Source organism: Podarcis liolepis (genome assembly GCF_965112155.1).
Source record: "Podarcis liolepis genome assembly, chromosome: 7".
Lineage (NCBI taxonomy): Eukaryota > Metazoa > Chordata > Lepidosauria > Squamata > Lacertidae > Podarcis > Podarcis liolepis.
Window position 1 is genome coordinate 83,460,463 of NC_139561.1, and position 22,923 is coordinate 83,483,385.

The window sequence follows — 22,923 nt, forward strand, 5'->3', positions numbered from 1 at the left end:
ACGCCAACATATTGGTGAACTTCCCTTATACATTTTGGCGAGTTTTGCCGGGGTGTGGTGCCATCGATAAAGCATCTTCATGGTATTTTCCCTCAAATTATAACATGAGGTAAATTTAATGTCTTGCTGCCATAGCATTCCCCACTGTTCCATATTAATATTGTAGCCAAAGTCCTGCGCCCATTTTATCACAGATGTTTTAACCTGCTCCTCTTTCACTCCCCACTCTAAAAGATGTTCATACATTCTTGATATATATTTTCCCTTGTTATATATTAACTCTTTTTCAAAGGCGGAAGTTTCTTTGGCAAGACCTTCTCTTTCATCTGTGCTCAGTTTTTGGTTTAGTTGGAAATACTGTAGTCAACCAGACAGGTGATGTTTAATATCCTCATATTTTTTTAGGATTGGCATTTCTTTGTCTGGTTCTAATAACATCCTGTAATTGGGCCAGTCTCCCTTCATGTTTTTCCTTTTGACTGCTATCGCTTCTACTGATGACATCCACAAAGGTATCTTGGGTTCCAAAATTCCTCTGTATTTGCTCCAGATTTTATAGATTGATCTTCTTACTACATGGCCCAAGAAACCTTTGCACAATTTCACCTTTTCATATATCAGATAGGCATGCCACCCAAACCGGTTGTCGGGCCCCTCAAGATCTAATACATTTGTATCTTTTAGTGTAATCCATTTCTTTAACCAAACTAGCCAGCTGCGGCATGGTATAATTATAAATCCGGTAATCCAAATCCACCTCTTTCTCTTTTATCTATTAATACCTGGTGTTTGATTCTCAGCTTATTGCCATTCCAGACAAATCTGGCTAGCTCCTTTTTCCATTCCTGAAAACATTTCATTCCTCCCAAAATCGGAAGTGTTTGAAACAAAAAAAAGTTTGCGCTGCTTTTTCTATTGCGTTGCCATAGATCCAGTGCCATTTTTACACCTGGAAACCAGGACATGTCAGGAATTTTCCTGACGTATGACAAGCCTAGACTGAAGCCATGACCCATGTGCTTTGCCCCCCCCCTTTTTTTCAGAACAGGAGCAAGGAGTTGTAATGACTGAAGCACTCTTCGATAGGAGGCCAATAAAAAGACATGGCTCTTCTGTCTTTAATAGTTAGGTAGAAGGAAAAGCTTCAACAGGTGCAAGGCTGCTCACGCCTGCGGCATCATGAAGTGACCATCTGGACCAGCTGAAATTCCTCTCCATCACACAACTCTTAAAGGCACACATTTCCAGAAGCGTGAGATGGAAACCTTTAGCATTATCACAAAAGGCCACTGGGTGCCATTGTAGCTCCACCAACCAAACAGAGGAAACAGTTGAGGAAGGTTTTCCGTTCATCTGTGGCCCATCCAAAGATGGGTAGGAAAAAGCCCCCTTCCAAGGTGCTTTTTAAAGTCACCACTTTGTAATGAAAACCAACTAATGTCTTCAATTCCAGCACTGATATAGCATTCATCCAGCAATTTGCAATGACCAGTACATCCTACTTAATGAAACTGGTTTGCCTCCTCTACCAATTACAGAACTAACAACAACAGAAACAAGTTTTAATTTGTGACATGACTACCTCCGGTTAAAATAACTAGATTCCCCCTTTTAAGAATAGGAATATTTATGGGTAGTTGCATTTTTAAATCGGTATTGCTCAAAAACAGTAGTGATCTGAAGCCAAGCCACCTGCCTCGCAATATTTCCTGTTTTTCAGGGTGCAATTTTCAAGGTCACTGTCACCCTTATACATAAGGAATAAAAATCTTAAAACCTCCCTTTAGAAACTGTGACAGTGAGCATGGCAAGGGGGCAATAAAGACAGTGTTATGGAAGGGGGTTAATTGCAAATGATCACAGATAAACTATTCCACTCAGTGCAGTGAGCATAATGGGGAATGATTTCAACACCTCAGCTGTTGGGGTGAAGGAAGATACTAGGAAGAAGGAAGAAGGGGGTGTTCATGAAAACATGATTTCCTTATGACTTTGTATTCTTTAGGGTGGGATAGCAAAGCTGAAGGCTACATCTGGCCCATAAAGCTGCTTCTAGCGGTCAACAAAGCTTTGCAAAATCTGAACTTTTTCTAAGGCTAGACCCCAAATGAATTCATTGAAATAATCACAGTACTTTTGGAAATAAGCCATTAAATGTTTAAAGAACATTGATAATGTAATACTGCATGATCGTCTGTAAGAAGGAACTGATGAGGGCACTGTGATTTCAGAAATTGGTTTGGAGCATTATCAGGCAAAGACTGAGCTATGGCCATAAAAAGGGAAAGAACAAAAGCTAAACAGACCCACTGAAATATTAATGGGTCTGAAAATTAATCTCAGCATTATAACCCTTTGTGGTCTCTTGAATAAAATATTTATTAAATACCCTGGATGGAGGCTCTGAGTTTTTATTACTATAGTGATAATAAATTACATTCATCATTATATGTAAACAAGGCTTCCATTGTTCAAATATTGATATCTAAAGATTAAACCCACTAGACAGCGATGTTCAATTTTATTAGTATAGTTGGACAACTCATCTTAGCAACAGCCAAGCATAAAACATTTTTTTTTAAAGTTCAGATCATTCTGGAAATAAATTATTAAGGAGTATACATATCCGGTATGAGGAATTATCAAAACCCTAAATACTAAAAACTTTTTCAATACTATGATATACACTGGGCTAGATTTTTTTAAAAAACATTAAACAGTGATTGTTGCAAAATCAGATAATGGATTGGCACAAACCTTGCTTCCAGTGTCCTGCATTCCAATATGAGATGCATCATAAACCAAGGAGGTTTTTTAAAAAAACAAAACAGTTTATTATAAATATTTCCATCTTGCCAATCCAAACATAATTGTGCTGTAACAGTAAGGGTAACAGCAACACAAGAGCCCATATTTTCACAGTCTGATAACCTAAGTAATTTTCCTTCTCTGCCTCTCTTTCAGTTCACTACGAGCAAGAATAATATGTGCTCTGGAATGACTTTTTCCAGGTGATTGCATTTGAATTAGGGTGCTTTCACAAACTGCTCCAAAAGCACCTTTTAGCCTCTCTCACCTGCTATCTATGTGCATGTGTACAAGATTGTAATGCACACTGCAAGTAAAAAAGCAACATGGACAAAAATATGGTTCACAGGACACAGGGAAAGTGTTTTAAGAAATCTCATCCTTTGCCACACCTTAGATCAAATTCCCAGTCTTTTCCTAGTGGGGAAGCATTTTCAGCCCAAAGGCCACCTTCCTTTCTGGGGCAAATTCCAAGGGCTACATGCCACTGGTAAAGGTAAAGGTATCCCTGACCATTAGGTCCAGTCGTGACCGACTCTGGGGTTGTGCGCTCATCTCACTGTATAGGCTGAGGGAGCCGGCGTTTGTCCGCAGACAGCTTCCAGGTCATGTGGCCAGCATGACAAAGCTGCTTCTGGCGAACCAGAGCAGCACATGGAAATGCCGTTTAGCTTCCCTCCAGAGCGGTACCTATTTATCTACTTGCACTTTTGACGTGCTTTCGAAATGCTAGGTTAGCAGGAGCAGCGACCGAGCAACGGGAGCTCACCCCGTCACGGGGATTCGAACCGCTGACCTTCTGATCGGCAAGTCCTAGGCTCTGTGGTTTAACCCACAGCACCACCTGCGTCCCCACATGCCTCTGGTGGGTCAGGCCAAAAGCCAAAGTGGAAAAGCAATGACTGTATGTAAATTTTACATTTTTACAGCAAGCTTATTTCTACACTCAGACACCCCTCTCTCTGTCCTCCATCCAGACAAGCAAGGAGCATCACCAGAGTGCAAAAACAAATTCTAGCCAGGCAAAAATGCTCAGGGATGTAAAGCAGAGCTGGTGAGGGTTGTGACCTGGGCAGAGAGGATATTGCAAGGCCTGGGAGTGAGAGGCTGCATTTTACCCCAGGTTCTCTACCTGAGCTAGATTGTAAGCATAGATAGGAGAGTCTAGTATATGCAAAGTTATTTAACTGTACATTTAACTGTTATTTAACTGTATTAATAAAATATTTGCAGCATGGGTGTAGGTGGGGGAGGAGCTGCCCCCCCATCAAGTAAAACAATAGAAATAGCTAACTGACGAATCACATTGGTGCTGCCCCCTAACAAAAATCCTGCCCCCCAACAAAATCCTGGCTATGCTCATGTTTTGCAATGCTTGCCAGTTATTCAGTACCTTGCCATTCAGTGGGAAGAAAACTAAATGGTGCAAACAGGTTTACTGCTTAGAGAGCAGTTGGGCAGACTACTGCCTGCACACTTTTCTCCACATGTAATCTCTGACGATGAGTTGAAGGCTTCAGCATGAGTCTCCCAACCCTTTTTTTATTTATTAAAAAAAAAGCTTAGGGAAAGGGGGCAGACTGCTACAAGCCCCCAGCTATAATTACAATGCAAAGTATGTCAGAAGATGCACAGCTGGGGGGGGTGTACCTACTGTATTGAAATTCCCATTGTTTATGGAGCAGAGAGGCCACGTCCTGTTTTGCTTGACAATATTAAATTCACGAGGCAGAGTTATAAATAATGAGGCTTGGTGCATTGTGAATCAAGTTCGATAAATGGTTTGTTTTGTCACTTGGCAGAAAAGAAGCGCGCTTTAAAAAAAGGGAAGGGAAGGGGCTCTCATAGGCGTAGCCAAGGGGGCAGCTGCTCCTCCCCAGATAAAATAAAACAATAGAAATATTTAACTGGCTGACCAATCACGTCGGTTCTGCCCCCCTAACGAAAGTCCTGCCACCCCTAACAAAAAATCCTGGCTTCACCCATGGGTGCTCCGATTTTAGTCGGCATTTATATTTATTTGTATCCTGCCTTTTTCCCCCGACGGTGAAAATGATGTAAAAATGAGAACTGCTAAATGCATGGGCGGGGGGCATCGTTAAGAATAAAAGTGTAAAGCTAAACATATAATAAATAATTACAATAAATAACAGTATCTGGATAATCTGATTTATTTGCTTTTGAGGAGGAGATGGGTAGCAATGGAATGAGCCTTCTAGGTGACTGAAAATGAGCGCCTAATAATTGCAGAAAAGCCCTTTGCGCTCCCAGCCCCTCAAAAGAGCATCTTCACCTGTCCCACCCAGGTGGTACAGGAGCGTAGCGACCGGTAGCTTCCTGTTAGCCAATCAGCACAGAACTGTGCCGCGTCACGACCAATCCACGCCAAGCGGGGCGGGGCGCGGCTAAACCCAAGGGCGGGAGTGGAACGCGGACTTCCGTAGCAGCTCGGGAAGCGCGGGAAAAGAGGCTGAGAGTCGCCTGGGCGCTTCTCGCGCTTCGGGCAGCCGCATCGGGACAACCGCCTCTGCACGAGGGGAGGCAGGCTGCTTGCTCCGCCCATCCAGCTCCCGCGAGGGAGGCGTGAGTGAGGCTGTTAGGCGGTTGGAGGAAAGAGGTTGTTGGGGGCAAGATGGAGGGTTGGAAAAATCAGGGTTTAAAGTGTGGGGAGGGGGAGATGCCATAAGGTCTCTCTCCGCTATTATCCGTTTCCCCTGTTGAGATGCAGCAGGGCCCCTGATCAGCCCCACTGGTGAGTAAAAAGGGCATTGTACGTTCTCAGAGGCACTCTTGTTATTCCTCATTTTTTAAAAAAAGAATGGGCCTTGGGTGGTTGCAGCCGGCAAAGTTCTACCCAACATTGTGTTCATTGAGATGAGCGGCCCCAACTTTTGTCCATTAATTGCAGTGGGTCTGCTCTGAAGTAGGTCTAACACTGGGCACAGCCCTGCATATACTCTACGGCTGCATTCCAACGAGCCCATGTTCATTTCTGAAACCCTACAGTTGGTAGGTGTTAGGTTTTTTTATAGAAAAAAATATCTGCTGGCTATTGCTGCAATTGTGTACATATTTAAAACTGCATATGCCTGGTGCTGAAGTTGAGATGGACAAAAATATATTAATAGTTTGCCAAGAAAAAAAAGAAAACAAAACACTACCCACCCAAGGGCACAGCAGAATGACCAACACACCATGATTTGTTCGAAGTCCTCTCTGCCTGGAATTATCTTGCTCTGAATTTATTTTTGACACTGGGAGGGCTGGTTAGTATGTGGTGTTTGATTAAAACTGCAAAGGATTTTGTAGCATCTTAAAGGCTAGCAGCTTTATTGTGTTAAGTTTTTGTTGATTAGAGTCTACTTCATCAAATATGTGATTTATGCATACCATCACTTCTGTGGGTATATAGGAACATACGAATCGACCTGGTACTGAGTTAGACCCATTGGTCCACTTAGCTCTCTAAACACTGACTGGCCATGGCTCTCCAGTATTTCAGATGAGAACATTCCCTGCCCTGTCTGGAGATGTATGGAACTTTCTGCATGCAAAGCAGTTGCTCTACCCCTGAACTATGGCCCTACCCTGTGCATATGTGTATAATAACATACAAACTCATGCCAGCCCACAGACAAAAAACAAGGGATGTAGGACTGCTGGGACAGCAGATTTAGCCTCAGTTTCATGTCTGTTGCTTTCTTAGGTGAGAATAAGAATCTAAACCTAGCATCTTGGGTGCTGTTTTCCATTGTATCTGCTTATTCTCAGGAGCTCCTTTCAGTATGAATCCTTGTGGCAATGGAGAAGAAAGAAAGGAGACTTCAGCCAGCTCTGGCTTACCCTGTTCTTCCCATCACCTGAGAGCATCCCCAACAGAGCAGCATAGCATTGAGGAGAAATCTGTCAGGGTCAAACGCCGCCGAACAAGACGAGAGCGCAACTATGTCAAGTTTGGCAGAAATGTTACCGGTAGGATCCCAGAACAAAGGCCCAACCGCAGGACGCTACAGAAGACGCTGCCCCCTTTCTGGAGCTCCCAGTTTAACACCTGTCCTAAGTCGACTCCCATCAGACCTATCAAAGGCGGCTGTGTTGCCAAACCTCTGATTATAACGCAGAACAGACTCTCTCAGCCCTTTGGCATGTTTAACAGGGAGGTGAAATCACTTAACATAGAGAGATTGTTGAGCCCCAGAGCTGAGCAAGAGGTCCTGGAGATCACTCCTATACAAAGAGACAATGGCGTGGAGATGTTGCTGGAAGAAGAGATCCAGTCCTGTGACGCTGATCAGAAATCTATTCACAGCGATCAGTTGAGATGCAGTGGAAAGGACCCATGTGGAGTGAATAAGGACTCTACATCGATTACACAGCATCCTGTGGCCACTCCAGGTGCATCCCAGCCTTTAGCTGCACCTGCGGTTGTGGAGTTCAATCAAGAGGGTTTGGAAACTGAGCCTTTTCAGGGCAATGCCTTGATGGACTTGAACGAAAAGGAAAACGTCCCTCCCGTCCCCACAGCAGAAACAGAGTCAGGCAAAGGCAAATCTCCAGTAAGGGAATTAGCCCAGGACCTGCAAAAACTCTTGGACCTCAAGGGAGTATTCCCTGGGCGTAACTTAATCAGGGAAACACGTCAGGCTGTTATCAATATCCTGCTGGAACAGAAGAAAACACTCCCAGATTTATCTGCCTTGGCGCTGCTCAAGAAGTCTGCAGGTGGTTGTAACACTGACACGGCCCATGCAGGTAAGGGGCTTGTTGAGGCTACAGCATAAGTATGAACTGTGTCAAGCAGCTTGGCTCAAGCTAAGCAGCTGTTTGGCATGCAGCATTTGCCATAAATATTGAAAACGAGCAGTTTTGTGAAATATTGCAATAGTGAAAACAAGAAGTGTAGAAGTCCTTCTTTTGCTTTTGGCCACCATTCTTTAATGACCACACAAGCAAGTGAGGAATGGACTTTAAAAAAAAATCCTGCACTTTCTCAAATGTTTCCCTTCACTAGCTTCTCATCGTCTTTCATATTCAGGGCTGGTCTGGGGAGCTTTTTCCTATTAAGGCCTTATTTCACATGGAAAAGGTTAGATGGAGGGGACAACTGATGGTGGGTGGAGTCAGATCCTATGATGGTAGAAATCTGAACCCAAATTGAGCACATTTTAGGATTGCATAGCACACTTTCCTTCTCTTTGCCCAATCTCTCCCATTTGTTTGGGCTTTTTTCTGTTCACTCCTCCACCTCCATTAGCACAGGGTTGAACTGACACTAACAGAGGCCTCAACTGATAGTTGCAGAAGGCTGCGCTAAATTAGGCCACAGCCAGCTTTAAAACTTTTCATGGTGGCCTGACCACCTTCACTGCTGAAGGCAACTTGAACCCTCTACTGTTCAGGGAGCTAACTGCAGCATTATTCTAGATTCAGTTAGGTAACCGTGTTGGTCTGACGCAGTCTAAATATATAAAAAAAAAATTAAAAAACTGTCCAGTAGCACCTTAGGAGGCCCCACTAGCTAAAGTGGTACCTCAGGTTAAGAACAGTTTCAGGTTAAGAACGGACCTCCAGAACGAATTAAGTTCTTAACCAGAGGTACTACTGTACGTGAAAAGGTTCACTGGATCTTTGTGCATTATCAAAACGTATTATGCAACGTACTAGAGTAGTAGGGGCATAATAAAAAAAAGATCATTTTGAGAAAGTGAGGTTTTCCTTTCTCAGCTATTTTAACAGAAACTTACAACTTGTCAGCCCCCCCCCCCCCGCCATGCCATCCCATGTTACACTGTGGAGGGAGCTGGTTCGCTTGAACCTCATTTCTGGTATTTTATGGGGGATTAGGCTACAGTCACTGAAAATCCTTGGAACGTACTTGGTTTACTTACTACATTGTATTTTGTCAGGAAATCAATTTTTAAAACTGTGGGGCGAATCCTAGCATTGCTCCATCCTTTATCCCTTTTTGCTTTAACTTCCTGATATATCCTTGCCTGTGACCATCGATTCACCACTACCCTCAGCCACTCCAAAGTTCATTCGTCCCCTGGATTTCTACCTCTTCTCCCTCACTGTCAAAATATAGACAGTAAGCTTCTTGCTGCAGGGACTTGTCTTGTTTTACTTTCCACCTCTCCCTACCCTGCTGCATTGCTTTGCACAGCTTAATGGACTTGTATGTCATCCTCCCGAAGGACAAATTAACTTTGCCTTTACTCACATTTGTAAGCTTTTGATTCCACATGGGATTTTGTGTGTTCATTTGTTCTGTCCTCCTTCAGATTTCAAGAGCCCACCTGACAGGGACCAGAAAGAGTTGCTATTGGAACAGATGTCTAGCAATGGCAGCAGAAACTCTGACCAGGAGATTTCTCTGAAAAAGCGGAGAGGACAAGCACATTTCTTCCCCAGTAGCTTTTCTCCCTGTCCTGTACATACAGTTATAAGAATGGTGAGCATCAGAATGTGTTAGGATAGTTTGAAAGGTCAGGTTGGTTTGAAAAGAATGTGTTTAAACACTGGGAAGGTATTATTATTATTATCATCATCATTATTACTATTAAATTTATTGTCAGTTTTTCTCTGCCACGGCAATTCAAGGTGACTTCCCAGAAAGACACAAAACCAAACCCACATAAATACATTGAAAGCAAGTGGTGGAAATACATTAAAACATCCCACATTATAGATATATTTGAGCAGTAAAAAATTTTTTTTTATTATTTTCTTACATATACAGGGTGAATCTTTTAAAAGAGGCCCCGTGGAACATGTGTACTCTGTATCCACGGGACCTCATTTAAAGGACTCACCCTGTATATCCTGCCTTCCTTCTGTGGAAGGAAGGAAACAAAGGTAGTATACATGTAGTAATTATAGAATTGTAGAGTTGGAAGGTACCTCAAGGGTCATCTAGTCCTGCAATGTAGGAATCTAGAGTAGATCATTCATGACAGATGGCCATCCAACCTCCGTTTACTAACCTTCAAGGGAGGAGAGTCCACTGCCCTTGGTGGACCTGTCAAACAGCTCTTACTGTCAGAACGTTCTTCCTGATGTTTAATCAGAATCTCCTTTCTTGGAACTTGAGGCCATTGGTTTGAATCCTACCCTCCAGAGTGGGAGAGAACAAGCTCACTCCATTCTCCATGTGACAGCCCTTTAGATATTTGAGGATAGCTATCATATCTCATTATTTACCAAGGCTAAACATACCCAATTCCCTCCACTGTTCCTCATAAGGCTTGGTTTCCCTTTATCATCTTGGTCACCCTCCTCTGTACACATTGAGCCCATATTTTACCAGCTTCTCTGCAAGAATATCATGGGGGACTTTGTCAAAAGCCTTACTGAAATCAAGATACACTACGTCCACACCATTCCCTTGATCCCCAAAGCTTGTAACTCAATCAGAATAAAAGAAATTAAATTCATCTGGCATGATTTGTTTTTGAGAAACCCATACTAGGTCTTAGTAATCACGGCATCCTTTTCTAAGTGCTCACAGACTGACTTTAATTTTTCTGTTCTTGGACCATTCCTGGTATCAATATCAAGTCACTCAAACCTGCTTGTCCCCAGGAGGATGGTGGCCTCTTGTACCTTCAGACCACGCTCTGAGTTCCAGCTTTAAGTGTCCATTTAAAAATGGCTTCAAGACCACATCCTGGTTTTTATGCCCATGTGAACATGCAGTGTGTGAAGCAGCGCTCAGGTTGCCGCAAGCGGTCAGCTGGAAACATCACATTCCCTTAAGCACTTTGGGCTGATTGTCCTAGGAGTGCGATTACAAATAAATCCATTGACAGTAGACAAACCCGAGAAGGATGCTCAGTTGCCCTCTCACCAAATCCTTTGCCAAAGAACATTGCATGTCAGACTACCAGGCTGTTATGAGCACTATTTGTTCTAGGATGGGAGGTTAATGGTACCGAGATTAACTTCAAAACTTGCCAAATACCTAAGCCGATTTCACCCAGTTGTTCCCAAGCATTTACAAAAGGTCACATTGCATCAGTAGTTTTTATTTGGGGGCCCCACAGCAGGTCATTTTCATCTTCTGATCCAGCGATCCTACTCTGTTTGGCTCCTTTTATGCAGCAATATTCTTGCTAGCTACCAACCTCAAAGTACAAGAGCTGCAAAGCTCTACTGGGTTCCAACCCACCATCAGGAAGATGTCGATCTAGCCTTGATCTGTTGTTATTTTTTACTTATCCCAGAAGCCTTTAGAATTGGCTTAGTGTGGGATGAATCAAAATTAGCCTTAGAAGTTGAAATGGAACATTTGTAAGAGCATGTCAGAAGTATATACATTCCACTGAGAAGCAGAGTTAATCTGTCCCTATCTAATCATGCTCTTTCCTTTATCTTGCCTACTTCTTGTTTCCCTATGCAGGCAGAAGAGAAGACCACCCAAAGAGAAGACTTCAGATCCTTTGTTGAGCCACAGGCATTTAGCCAGCACAGCTTTCACTTGACAGCAGTTCAGCCACACTCCCATCTTTCATCTGCACCTTCCCAGCATGTGAATTTAGCCAGGAGCTCCTTTGCTGCAGAGGAACAACATCTTTTGCATGATGCTTTATTCAGAACTGCTCGGCGTTGGGAGCAAGGACTAGGGGAAGCCTTCTGTGAGTCCAGAAGCAGGCAAGAGAGGTCTGAAGTAGGCACTAGACTACACACAAAGAAGAGTGCTTCCAAAACGCATTGCCTACCTTTTGCTACCTATGATTCCTTGGGTTCAGTCAATCTGAGCGTGGATGGCAAAGGCTCCAGCCATTACTTCTTGACTGATCCCCAGCAACATTCCTGTGTCTATGAATTAAGCCCAGATCAATGGAATTTACTAGAGATGGAGCCTGCTCCATTCCACAGCCCGCATCCTTCGCAGGAGCCGTGCAGTTGCCAGCCTGTGGATTTGGGGCTCAGGCCCACGGAGAGAGCTGCCTCTGAGTCTCAGACGTCCTTTGATGTCTTAAGAAGCATCTGGAGCCCTAAAGCACCCAGTAAGGGAGCCAAACTCCCCGTGTCCCAAGCTCTGGGCTACCCTTGTCTGGCTCACCAGCCAGCCACTTTCAGAGAGCTGAACTCGGAACAAGGGCAGCCAAATGAGTTTCTTCAGCTGTACAGCATCGTCCCTCAGCAGCACTGCTCTTCCTACAGGCAAAACCCTCAGCCAGACCGATATATGCTCAGCAAACACCCACCACACGGGACTGGGTTATTCTCTGTACTGGCAAAACCCAGAGCCTTCTGCCAGAAAGTCTCTGTAGAGCAAGGGAGAACCTCAAATAGTTACCACTTCTGCGGACTGAGAGAAGCCTCCGAAAGAATGCAAAGAAACAGAGACAAAGGGTGCTCCAGATCCGGGAGCCAGACTCGTGATCTGAAGCGGCTGCTTCAAATGGAAGAAGCCCAGCAGCAGCTGCAGTTTTTCCAGCAGCTGCCTATGTCGTATTTCCCCCCCTCCGAGGCTCTAGAGAACAGGAACTCCCCTGACTGCGCCTTGCAAGGCCATCTGTTGGGACAGTCCACCCCGGAGCCCTGGGCTTTCCCCCGAATGAAGTTGTACTGAAAGGGTGTGGGGAGCCAAATTGCTGAATGAGAGAGGCTTGGAAAACAAGTGGATGCTTGATTGGTATGAAAAGGAAAGCCAAGGTGATCGCTTGGAAGGGCCATTTGCTACTTCTTACCTAAAATCACAACACACCTCCCCAAGAATCCAGAGAACTGTAGTTCACCCCTCACAGAGCTTCCATTTCCAACACTTTTAACAAGCTACAGTTCTCCGCATTCTGTGTGGTGTGTGTGCAACCACACACTCGCATAGTTCTGTGATTTCTTTTTATTTAAAGCACTTTTGTTTTGGGCCACTTAGAAGGCACAAAACCTTTCTCTTTCTATTCCGGGTATGACAGCCCATCCTTTACAAACATGAAGCGTAGGTTTGTTGTCTCAGTGTACCCAACAAGACACACGGGATAAAGTCACCTGTTTCCATTAGATTGCGATATTTCAAGAGAGTAAAACTGTTCCTTTGCTTTTTCATTTTTTTAAGAGAGAGAAGGGAATTAACTGAGGTCTCAAATGTTTTGCTAGGGTAGGAATTAAAATAAATCTGAATCATAAAAGTTGAATGTGAAGTTCTTTACTACCCCTCTGTGATAACTTTACATTTTTGCTTTGGATTATGCCTGTGATGCTATTCACATAGTTCCTTCTCTATGTGGCTGCATCCTCTTGGGATCGCGAACTGTTCTTTGGCATACGTTGTTTTGCTTTTGTTTGGTTTCACTGATAACATTGCTGAAAACATTATTGGGAGGGAGAAGGGCCCTATCAGAAAGTTTATACTACAAAGAAACGAAAGACATTGCAGTAGTTACCTGCTTAGTTACTAACCTCCATACGAAGAATCCTGGAGGCGAATGGCCATTTGCGAAGTACCGTCTTATTTTACTGACCCTTTAGAGTTCTCTGAGACTGCCAGCAAACGTTAGAGGTGATCTGGTCAACACCATGTATGTAGACTTCTAAAAGGCTTTTGACAAAGTTACCTCACCAAACACTCATCCTGAGTAAGCTTAGCAATCAAATAATGGGATAAAAGGAGAGGTCTCTTACAGATCCTGGTTAAGAAACAAGAAGCAGAAAGTAGGAATGGAGAGTTCTTCCAATGGAGGGATGTAGAAAGTGGAGTCCCATCCCCGTCAAGGATTGGTATTGCAACCTGCGCTTTTTAACTTGTTCATAAATGGTCTAGAGCTGGAGGGCAACAGTGAGATAGACAAGTTTGCTGATGATCCCAAATTGTTCAGGGTGGTTAAAACAAAAAGAGACCGTGAAGAGCTCCCAATGGATCTCTCCAAACTGAGTGAACGAGCAGTAAAATGGTAAATGAAAATTCAGCGCAAGCAAGCGTAAAGCGATGCACATCGGGGCAAAAAATCCTAATTTCATATGTACACTAATGAGGTCTGAACGGGCAGTGACTGCGCAGGAATGAGACCTTGGGGTTTTAGCTCAGTGAAGATGTCAACCCCAGTGTGCAGCAGCTGGGGAAAAGGCAAATTCCATGTTAGGGATCACTAGGAAAGGGATCAAAATGAAAACTGTCAATATAGCACCGTTCTGAAAACCAATGTTGTGAAGCTGAATTTTGGAAAAATTGGGACAGGCGAAAGAAAGTACTTCACAGAGCTCATAGTGAAAACTATGAAATTTGTCCCACTCATGTTGGTGGATATACCTATGCTCTGCCTCCATGGTTGAAAACAAAATGTCACTGCATAACCATTGCTAGAAATCTCAGGTGGGAAGTACCGGTATATTGTTGCACGTGGGTCTTGTTTGCGTGCATCAGGTTGATCCTGGTGAGAACACGTTTCTGGAATAAATGGGCCTTTGGTTTGACCCAGCAGAACTCTTCTCATGTTTTAACTGATACAGGGTGCATATTCCGAGCATACGTTTCCGAGCACAATTCAAAGTGTTGGTTTTGACCTTTAAAGCCCTAAACTGCCTCGGTCCTGTATACCTGAAGGAGCGTCTCCACCCCCATCATTCTGCCCGGACGCTGAGGTCCAGCACCGAGGGCCTTCTGGCGGTTCCCTCATTGTGAGAGGCAAAGCTACAGGGAACCAGGCAGAGGGCCTTTTCGGTAGTGGCGCCCGCCCTGTGGAACGCCCTCCCATCAGATGTCAAAGCGATAAACAACTACCTGACATTCAGAAGACATCTTAAGGCAGCCCTGTTCAGGGAAGTTTTTAATGTGTGACATTTTTGTGTATTTTTGGTCTCTGTGGAAGCCGCCCAGAGTGGCTGGGGAAACCCAGCCAGATGGGTGGGGTACAAATAATAAATTATTATTCCCAATATTTCCAAAAACTAATGACCCAAAATGAATTTGTGCAGATACACCTAGATAATAGAAATTATTGTCAAGCCCCTGTCAATATTAGCAAAAGGAATGTGACATTTTTGTCCCTGATTACTTTGCTTTCATGGATGATTGGATCTTGTTCTTCCAAATGCACACTCTGAGTCTCTCTGCTATCATATTAGCAGATTCTGCCTGTAGGTGGTTGCTGTTCCTTTAGCTTGGCTTTCTTTGCACAGTAAGCAAACATTTTCTAATTCATCTTTGGTATCCCCACCCCCATTCCTCTACACCAGTATGCAACTTGGATCAGATTATTTCCTAAATTATGCTGAAAGCACAGACCTACACAGCAATAACTTGGGAGGGGAGGGAAAATTGCTAAGAGGACAATTGATGCAAAATATTAGCCCAAACAAAGGAAATTGCAGGAGTTAGTCCTTACTTATTTCCATGCCAAGAAAATTGAGTACCTAGTCTCATTGCTTTTGGAACGTTAGTCGTTTTAGTACAGCGTGCTTTTCAGCTGCAAAAGATCACACACCACTGCTTTAATTCAGTGAAACTAATGCTACTCAATTCTTAGGTTCCAGGTTCAAATCTCACTTCAGTCACAAATTCACTAGCTGGCATAAGTTACAGTTCACCTCATTCTCAGCATCCCCATGCCAATCTGTAAAATGGATCTAAGATTAATAGCCCTCCTTCCAGGATGTCATAAGGATTACCAAAACATTAATCAGTGATGGCTTGGAAGGGGGAGTGATACAGAACATTATATCATCGGTGATTGGATAAGTTGTCAGAGATGTCTCAGAGGAGGGAATTAAATGTTAGTTTCAGATTTACCATGGTGTATGGTATTCACTCATAGAGTATTATGCCTTTTTGCTAGGTTGTTATGAAGTTGAAATGGGAGGAATACATGTGTATAGTAGCCCTGAGCTCTTTGAAGTAAAGGCTGAGATGCTAATTTGTTCAAGTCAATTAAACATTGCTTGGTGAGTGTCCATGCTTCTTTACAGAAGCCTTCCCTACAAATGTAGAGATCATTGGTCTGGATTAGTTTGTCTTTTCTCAGACACTTAGATTTTGCTGTATTATCGTTACATATATAGATTTCTCAATTTTCTTAGCTCAGTCTTATGCATGAGCTCAGCAACGAACAAAAGAGTCATCATCTGCCTGGGGTATACAGTGTCCAGAGCTGGTGACTGCATTTTATCCTCATGGTTTTGCTGATCCTTCTCTATGCCCAGGAAATTTCAGACAGAGGTAAGTAAGCTAGAACCACTCTGCTTTTCCTCTCTGGAGAAATAAGCTTGGAAAGGCATGTGTGAATAAAATCCAGTTGGGAATGCCCAGTTCACTCCTTGAAAATCCCGATTCAACCCTTTCTCCAGCCCCGCCATCTAATTTCACTTTAACAAACCAGATCAGATTCGTTGTATAATATCAGCCGTTCCCTGCAGAGGTTACATTTCCAGCTAGGCTATCCAAAACCAGAAATAGCCAGCATTAGCATGGCTAGAATAATCTAGTTTCCTTAGGCTTGGTCATGTGTGAGGCTTCCTGTACCAGTGAGACAACAATGTCACAGATTGCAGCATTTCACTGTTACAGCAGCTTGGAACTATACAATTGCACGCAGCTCAGTAATAATAAGAGTGTCCCAGAGCATGTGTAGAATAGATTTATATATATGGACTTCCTAACCTACCCTTCCCTAACATCGTATTTCACATTCTTTGTTTTGCTACCTTTCCTTTCCCATCATTTGTCTTGTCTTTTGCTGATCATAGGCTCATCCTATTGCCAGTTTACCTTGATGCCATCTTTCTTTAAGAAGAAGAAGAAGAGGAGGAGTTTGGATTTGATATCCTGCAATATCACTACCCAAAGGAGTCTCAAAGCGGCTAACATTCTCCTTTCCTTTCCTCCCCCACAACAAACACTCTGTGAGGTGAGTGGGGCTGAGAGACTTCAGAGAAGTGGGATTAGCCCAAGGTCACCCAGCAGCTGCATGTGGAGGAGCAGGGAAGCGAACCCAGTTCCCCAGATTACGAGACTACCGCTCTTAACCACTACACCACTCTGGCTCTCTTAATATTCTTCAAGGCATATCCACTCGCTTCTTGTCCTCTCCCCCGTGCCCCCATATTTCATCTTTTGGCTGTCAGACTCACTTATGACAAAATGATGAATGTACGTAAAATATAATCCGAAAAATGCATAATACAGTGGTACCTCGGGTTTCAGACTCCACTAACCCAGAAATAGTACCTCGGGTTAAGAACTTTGCTTCAGGATGAGAACAGAAATCGCACAGCGGCAACAACGGGAGGGCCCATTAGCTAAAGTGGTACCTCAGGTTAAGAACATTTTCAGGTTAAGAACGGACCTCCAGAATGAATTAAGTTCTTAACCCGAGGTACCACTGTATTATTATTCTTTTTTAAAAAAAGAATATATTTATATGTAAAGCTGCCTTGTGTCAAGATTGGACTCAGTGATGGTCAGTGCTCAAGGGTACTTGTGGGGCAGAAGGCAGGAAGCCCAACAATAGACAGAGCCACAGACAAAAACAGGTAGGGCCAAACAATTTTAGTTTCATCATTCTCCTGCCTGTTGAGTTCTGCCAAGGCAACATAGACTATTATTATTATTATTATTAATAATAATAATAATAATAATAATAATAATAATAATAATAATAATACCTTGCCCATCTGGCTGGGTTCCCCCAGGCACCCTGGGTAGCCCTAACCCTAACCCAAAAGAAGACTAAAGACAGAATAAAACTTCAAACATTAAAAACTTCCCCAAACTGACGAGGAAGAAGCTGGCAGGCAGTTCTATTCCCATGATTGGCTGTAAGAAAGAAGGGTGAGGGCTAGCTGAAGGCAGAATGAGGTTGGTAGTGCAGTACCCCATTAGCCTTACTGGACTAGCTTCTCTACTCTCAACTGGTAGATACTATCCAAGATGTCAGGCACATCAAGGTCTCTCCAAGCATTGCTTGCCACCTGATCCCTTTCCGCAGGTGATGCTGGAGACCTTCTGCATGCAAGCCATGATGCTCTCGCTATTGTTGTTGTTGGCATTCGTCTCAAGAGAGACAGCAGCACCAAAATGACCTCCCCGGGGCGCACGTGGGCAGTGTGTATTGAGGTCCAGGACCACCTAGACGACAAGACCCTGCTTCTTGCCCTCACTGGTGTGGTCCAAAGGAAGGCAGAGCATTTGGCACCAGTTTGGCTGCAGGAGGTGTCAGAAGGAGGCGCACAAGGCACCATCCAACCATCTTAGGGACTCCACTCCAATTTTGTGTAGGGTTTACTCCTTAACCTTTTCTTCTTCTGAAGATATTCCGCAAGGCAGTGGAGGTTTAGAGTCACAAGTTTTCCTTTTCTTAGATGGGCTATCTTCCCAGGTTGAAGAGTCCCACCGGCCCCTCACTTCCCTCTACAGCATGTGTAGAAACCGCCTTCCTGTCCATTGGACCCAATATTGGTCTCATCCACTCAATCCACCAGAGCCTGCCTTTGCATGCAGGTGAAGTACCTAACCAAGGTTTGAGACCCATCAGCTACTCTCTTCTGGCTTAGCCGGCCAGTCAAAGCCACTCAGAGGGTGTGGCTGCTATCGCATGTAGACAGCTTCAATGAGCAACAGATGAGAGTTGATTCTTTCACTATAAGATCACATCTACACCATGCATTTAAAATGCAGGTCTACCCCCCCCCCCAACAAACCTAGACAGTATCTTAAAAAGCAGAGACATCACCTTGCCAACAAAGGTCCGTATAGTTAAAGCTATGGGTTTGCCAGTAGTGATGTATGGAAATGAGAGCTGGAACATAAAGAAGGCTGGTCGCCGAAGAATTGATGCTTTTGAATTATGGTGCTGGAGGAGACTCTTGAGAGTGCCATGGACTGCAAGAAGATCAAACCTATCCATTCTGAAGGAAATCAGCCCTGAGTGCTCACTGGAAGGACAGATCCTGAAGCTGAGGCTCCAGTACTTTGGCTACCTCATGAGAAGAGAAGACTCCCTGGAAAAGACCCTGATGTTGGGAAAGATGGAGGGCACAAGGAGAAGGGGACGACAGAGGACAAGATGGTTGGATAGTGTTCTCGAAGCTACCAGCATGAGTTTGACCAAACTGCAGGAGGCAGTGGAAGACAGGAGTGCCTGGCGTGCTCTGGTCCATGAGTTCAAGAAGAGTCGGACACGACAAAATGACTAAACAACAACAACAACCCCCCCAAAAAAAATCCTGAGGATTGTAGTTTGTTAAGGATGCTAAGATTTGTAACTTTATGAGGGGTGAACTAGGATTCGTTGGGAAAAAGAGCTGTGCTTTAGATTTCTGGTGTATGTAAGAGCTAAGCTACAGCCTCTCTCTTTCCCTACACCATTGAATAAACACAGAAGGCTTTAAAACATCTGGAACTAAGGTCATGGCTTCATGCATGCTTGAGATCTGCCGACAGAAGGGCTGCCTACTGCTAAAGAGGCCCCAAAGGCAATACTATTAACAGTGGTTTGATCTACACAGCACTTCTTTTGTTACCATCCTGTGAAAAGCTTCATCTGATCTCTGCAGATCAAGCTATTGTTAAAAGCACAAAGAACACAACCCATTTCTCCCTGATCAGCTGGCAACCCTAAACAAGAGATTAGGAGGTAGTTTAGGGTTCCAGTCAGAATTGCTGCGTGCATCCGGTTTTCCCGTTTGCTCACCAAATGTCCCCTAGAGCAGGGATTATTGCCAAGTCTTGGGGGCTGGTGGGCACACTTGGAATTTTAAGAAAGTGCCATGGGAACCAGTCATACAAAATGGCTGCTTTGGGGGTGTAACATAACAAAATGGCTGCCACAGCCAGAAGAGCAGAAAAATAGACAGTGCCTGGCTCCGCCATCTATGAGGGAAAAGACACCTACACCAGCCACCATCATGCTCACTCACAGACAGAAGCTCTTTGCATAACTCTTGTTCATAACAAAGCTGGGTGTCCAATCCTGGTATCCAATTAAATGTAGACATTAAACGAGAGGCCATATTCAATGCAGGAGGGACTGAGCCACTGTCTAAAGAGGAAATGAGGAGAAAGAGCAAGCATTCTCTTATACGGTATGGATTTTTGAGGGGATATTTACAGAGACCTTTCACCAGTAGCATAGCACTCACGGGCACCATGTTGGCAATCCATGCCTTATGGTGACTGTTGTATGGAAGAGACAGACATATATGATGACATGTAGTGCTTGTGACAGTAGAAGGGCAAATGAGGATATTATTACAGGTCTTTTGGGGGTGGGGGTCAGTTTGAATGATACCTGTGGATCCCTTCCAAACCTGTGATCCTGTATCTGTGAGGTTAGAATCTCTAAAAGGAAACCAGGCAAGCTGTTCCTTTTGTGAAGGTGATGGCCTTAGCTAGCCAGTTAAGTACCCTCATTTACATGTCCAAATAAAATGCTCTGGTGCCTTTGCAAAAAATGGACTGACTTTTTCTCACCTGACTTGGCTAGATGCCACATTGTCTTAGGATAGAGAACAAGAGGCCAATCCCTAAATAAAGATGATACAGTCTCCACTGGCCTTCATTCCAAGGAAACCACACTCTGGGTAAGCGCAGGAGCCCCTAGAGTTTCTCGCCGCTGGGAGATTAGAGTTGTGTGCAACAATATATTTGAGAGGGTTCTGGAAAGTAGGGTGTTCGAGGGAGCAGGGAATCAGTATTTTGGGCAGCCCTGTTGGCAGATGAACAAAAGAAAAAGGCAATCAGGAGTTCTGCCCCTCTAGAGACTGGCCTTGCGACTTTGTGCGTAGATCCTTATAGGATCATTACCCTCTCTTTCCCACAGAGCACTGAAGGTTAATTAGTTAATGGCTTTGGGCCTTCTTAGAAATCCTGAGTGCCATTCTCACAACTGCCGTTGGCAGACCCTGTAACTAATACTCCTGCAAGGGTTAAGTATTCATCAGGGCGAATTCTGTTCCATGCTCTCGCATTCTGAAATCCTCCGAGCAGCATTGTCTATGTGGCTGATGACATCTCTAAAGCCTTGCAGAGAACGCCAGAATTCCCCTTCAGAGCAGAGAATGACCTTCTGCTTGGCAGAATGAGGAGTGTCGGTAAAAAATGATGTGTGCTTTGCTAGGCAGCTTCAGTGAGCTATGCATAAATGTATCCGTTCATAAATATTTATTCATTAATATAAAATATTCACAGCAAAAGCTTCAGTGTTTGAATTATTTCATGCATTGGCCACATTATGCTGTGTTTATGCTTTGAGGTTTTTTTCCCATGGACTTGAAATCAATAGAAATACCTCGGGTTGAAGTAGCTTCGGGATAAGTATTTTCGGGTTGCACACTGCGGCAACCCGGAAGTAATGGAGCGCGTTACATCCGGGTTTTGCCGCTCGCGCATGCGCAGACGGTCAAAATGACATCATGCGCATGTGCAGAAGTGGCGAATTGCGACCCACGCACACGCGGGTTGCGTTCGCGGGTTGCGTTCGCTTCTGGATGCGAACGGGGCTCTGGAACAGATCCCGTTCTCATCCAGAGGTACCATCCAGAGGTAAAAGTGGGGCCTTCAAGAAAATGTTGAAAGGTTGCGAACGCCTGTTCACTATGCCAGCTGTACCATTTTTTTAGGGTATAGCTGGGAAGTGTTTTATGTATGGGATTGCTTTTAACTGTTTTAACATGGGGCTGCTTTTAGTGTTGATGTTTTCATTGTGAAAGCACTTCAATGTATTTTGTAGGAAGTAATTAATAAATGAATTAATTATAATAAATAATGCGGAGGAGCATTCTGAACCAGTGTATACCCCCCCCTGCAACAACTTCAAGTGGTGCAGTCCTTTCTGCCACAACCACATTCTACTGCTCAAACCTCTCACACATGCAGAGAAGGCCGCTATTTCAGTGATGGCAAAATGCCCCTTCTACCAGCTTTCACGGATAGAGAACTTTCTGGGTGTTGGTGTGCGGTGCATACATACCCTGAACACCCTCCAACATTTATCTGATGAAAATAAAGGTAAAAGGACCCCTGACCATTAGGTCCAGTTGTGGTGACCGACTCTGGGGTTGCGGCACTCATCTCGCTTTATTGGCCGAGGCAGCAGGCATACAGCTTCCGCGTCATGTGGCCAGCATGACTAAGCCGCTTCTGGCGAACCAGAGCAGCGCACAGAAACGCCGTTTACCTTCCCGCCAGAGTGGTACCTATTTATCTACTTGCACTTTGACATGCTTTCGAACTGCTAGGTTGAAAATAGGGACATCCTATATAATACTAATACTAATACTAATAATTTTATTATTTATACCCCACCCATCTGACTGGGTTGCCGCAGCCATTGTGGGAGGCTTCCACCACATATAAAAACATAATAAAACATTAAAAAATGAAAAAAAACTTCCCTAGACAGAGCTGCTTTCAGATGTCTTCTAAAGGTTGTATAGTGACCTAACCCCTTGGCTCGGGGGTGTGTGTGTGTCTGCATAACTCCATACCCTCCAAAATTTCTCTGATGAAAAGAAATAGGGATGTCCTAAGGGAAAAGGAAGACGTTCCGGGATCAAATCAGAAACCGGGGCGGCTTCTGTACTGTAAATCCGGGACTGTCCCTGGAAAATGGGGGAACTTGGAGGCTCTGCCCATTTTGTATCTTCTTCTTACAAATGTATGCATTTTTAAATGCACACTTTATTGTACCTTGTGAGCGCATCTTTGTACCCATTCCTTGTCGGGGGGAACTGCACTGTGAAATTTGGAGAAGTGCAAATGGGGTGTTTTGCTAGTAAAGAGGGGAAAAGAGGAAGTGATGATAATGAAAAACAGAAGCTGTCTCACACCATGCTATCTCTCCTTCAAGCAAGCCTCAAAGGAGTTCCTGGTAAAAAGAAGGCACATTTTTCTTATGCTGTGGACACGTAAAGTAGTAAAAGAATTTTGGGAAATGATTTATAATGAGTTGAAAAAAATGTTTAAAGTAACCCTTTCCCCTAAAAAACCTGAAGCTTTTCTTTTAGGAATTCTAGAGACTGAAATCCTAAGGGAGCAGAAAAGACTATTTATGTATGTGACCAAGGCTGCACGGATGTTATTGGCCCAGAGATGGAAAGAAGATAAAGTCCCTACAGAGAAGAATGGCAGATTAACTTGATGAATTATGCCAAATTGGCAAAAATGACAGGAAGAAATCA

The 22,923-nt window shown here is 43.9% G+C and overlaps 1 protein-coding gene across 1 annotated transcript; it reads left to right on the forward strand.

Moving 5' to 3' along the window:
- Positions 1–4,932: 4,932 nt before the first annotated feature.
- On the forward strand, positions 4,933–12,941 carry PRR19 (proline rich 19). The gene is made up of 4 exons (XM_083515831.1): positions 4,933–5,560; positions 6,580–7,560; positions 9,090–9,259; positions 11,207–12,941. Exons 2-4 carry the CDS (start codon positions 6,594–6,596, stop codon positions 12,383–12,385), a joined length of 2,316 nt encoding a protein of 771 aa, XP_083371957.1. The 5' UTR covers positions 4,933–5,560; positions 6,580–6,593; the 3' UTR covers positions 12,386–12,941.
- The last annotated feature ends 9,982 nt before the right edge of the window (positions 12,942–22,923 follow it).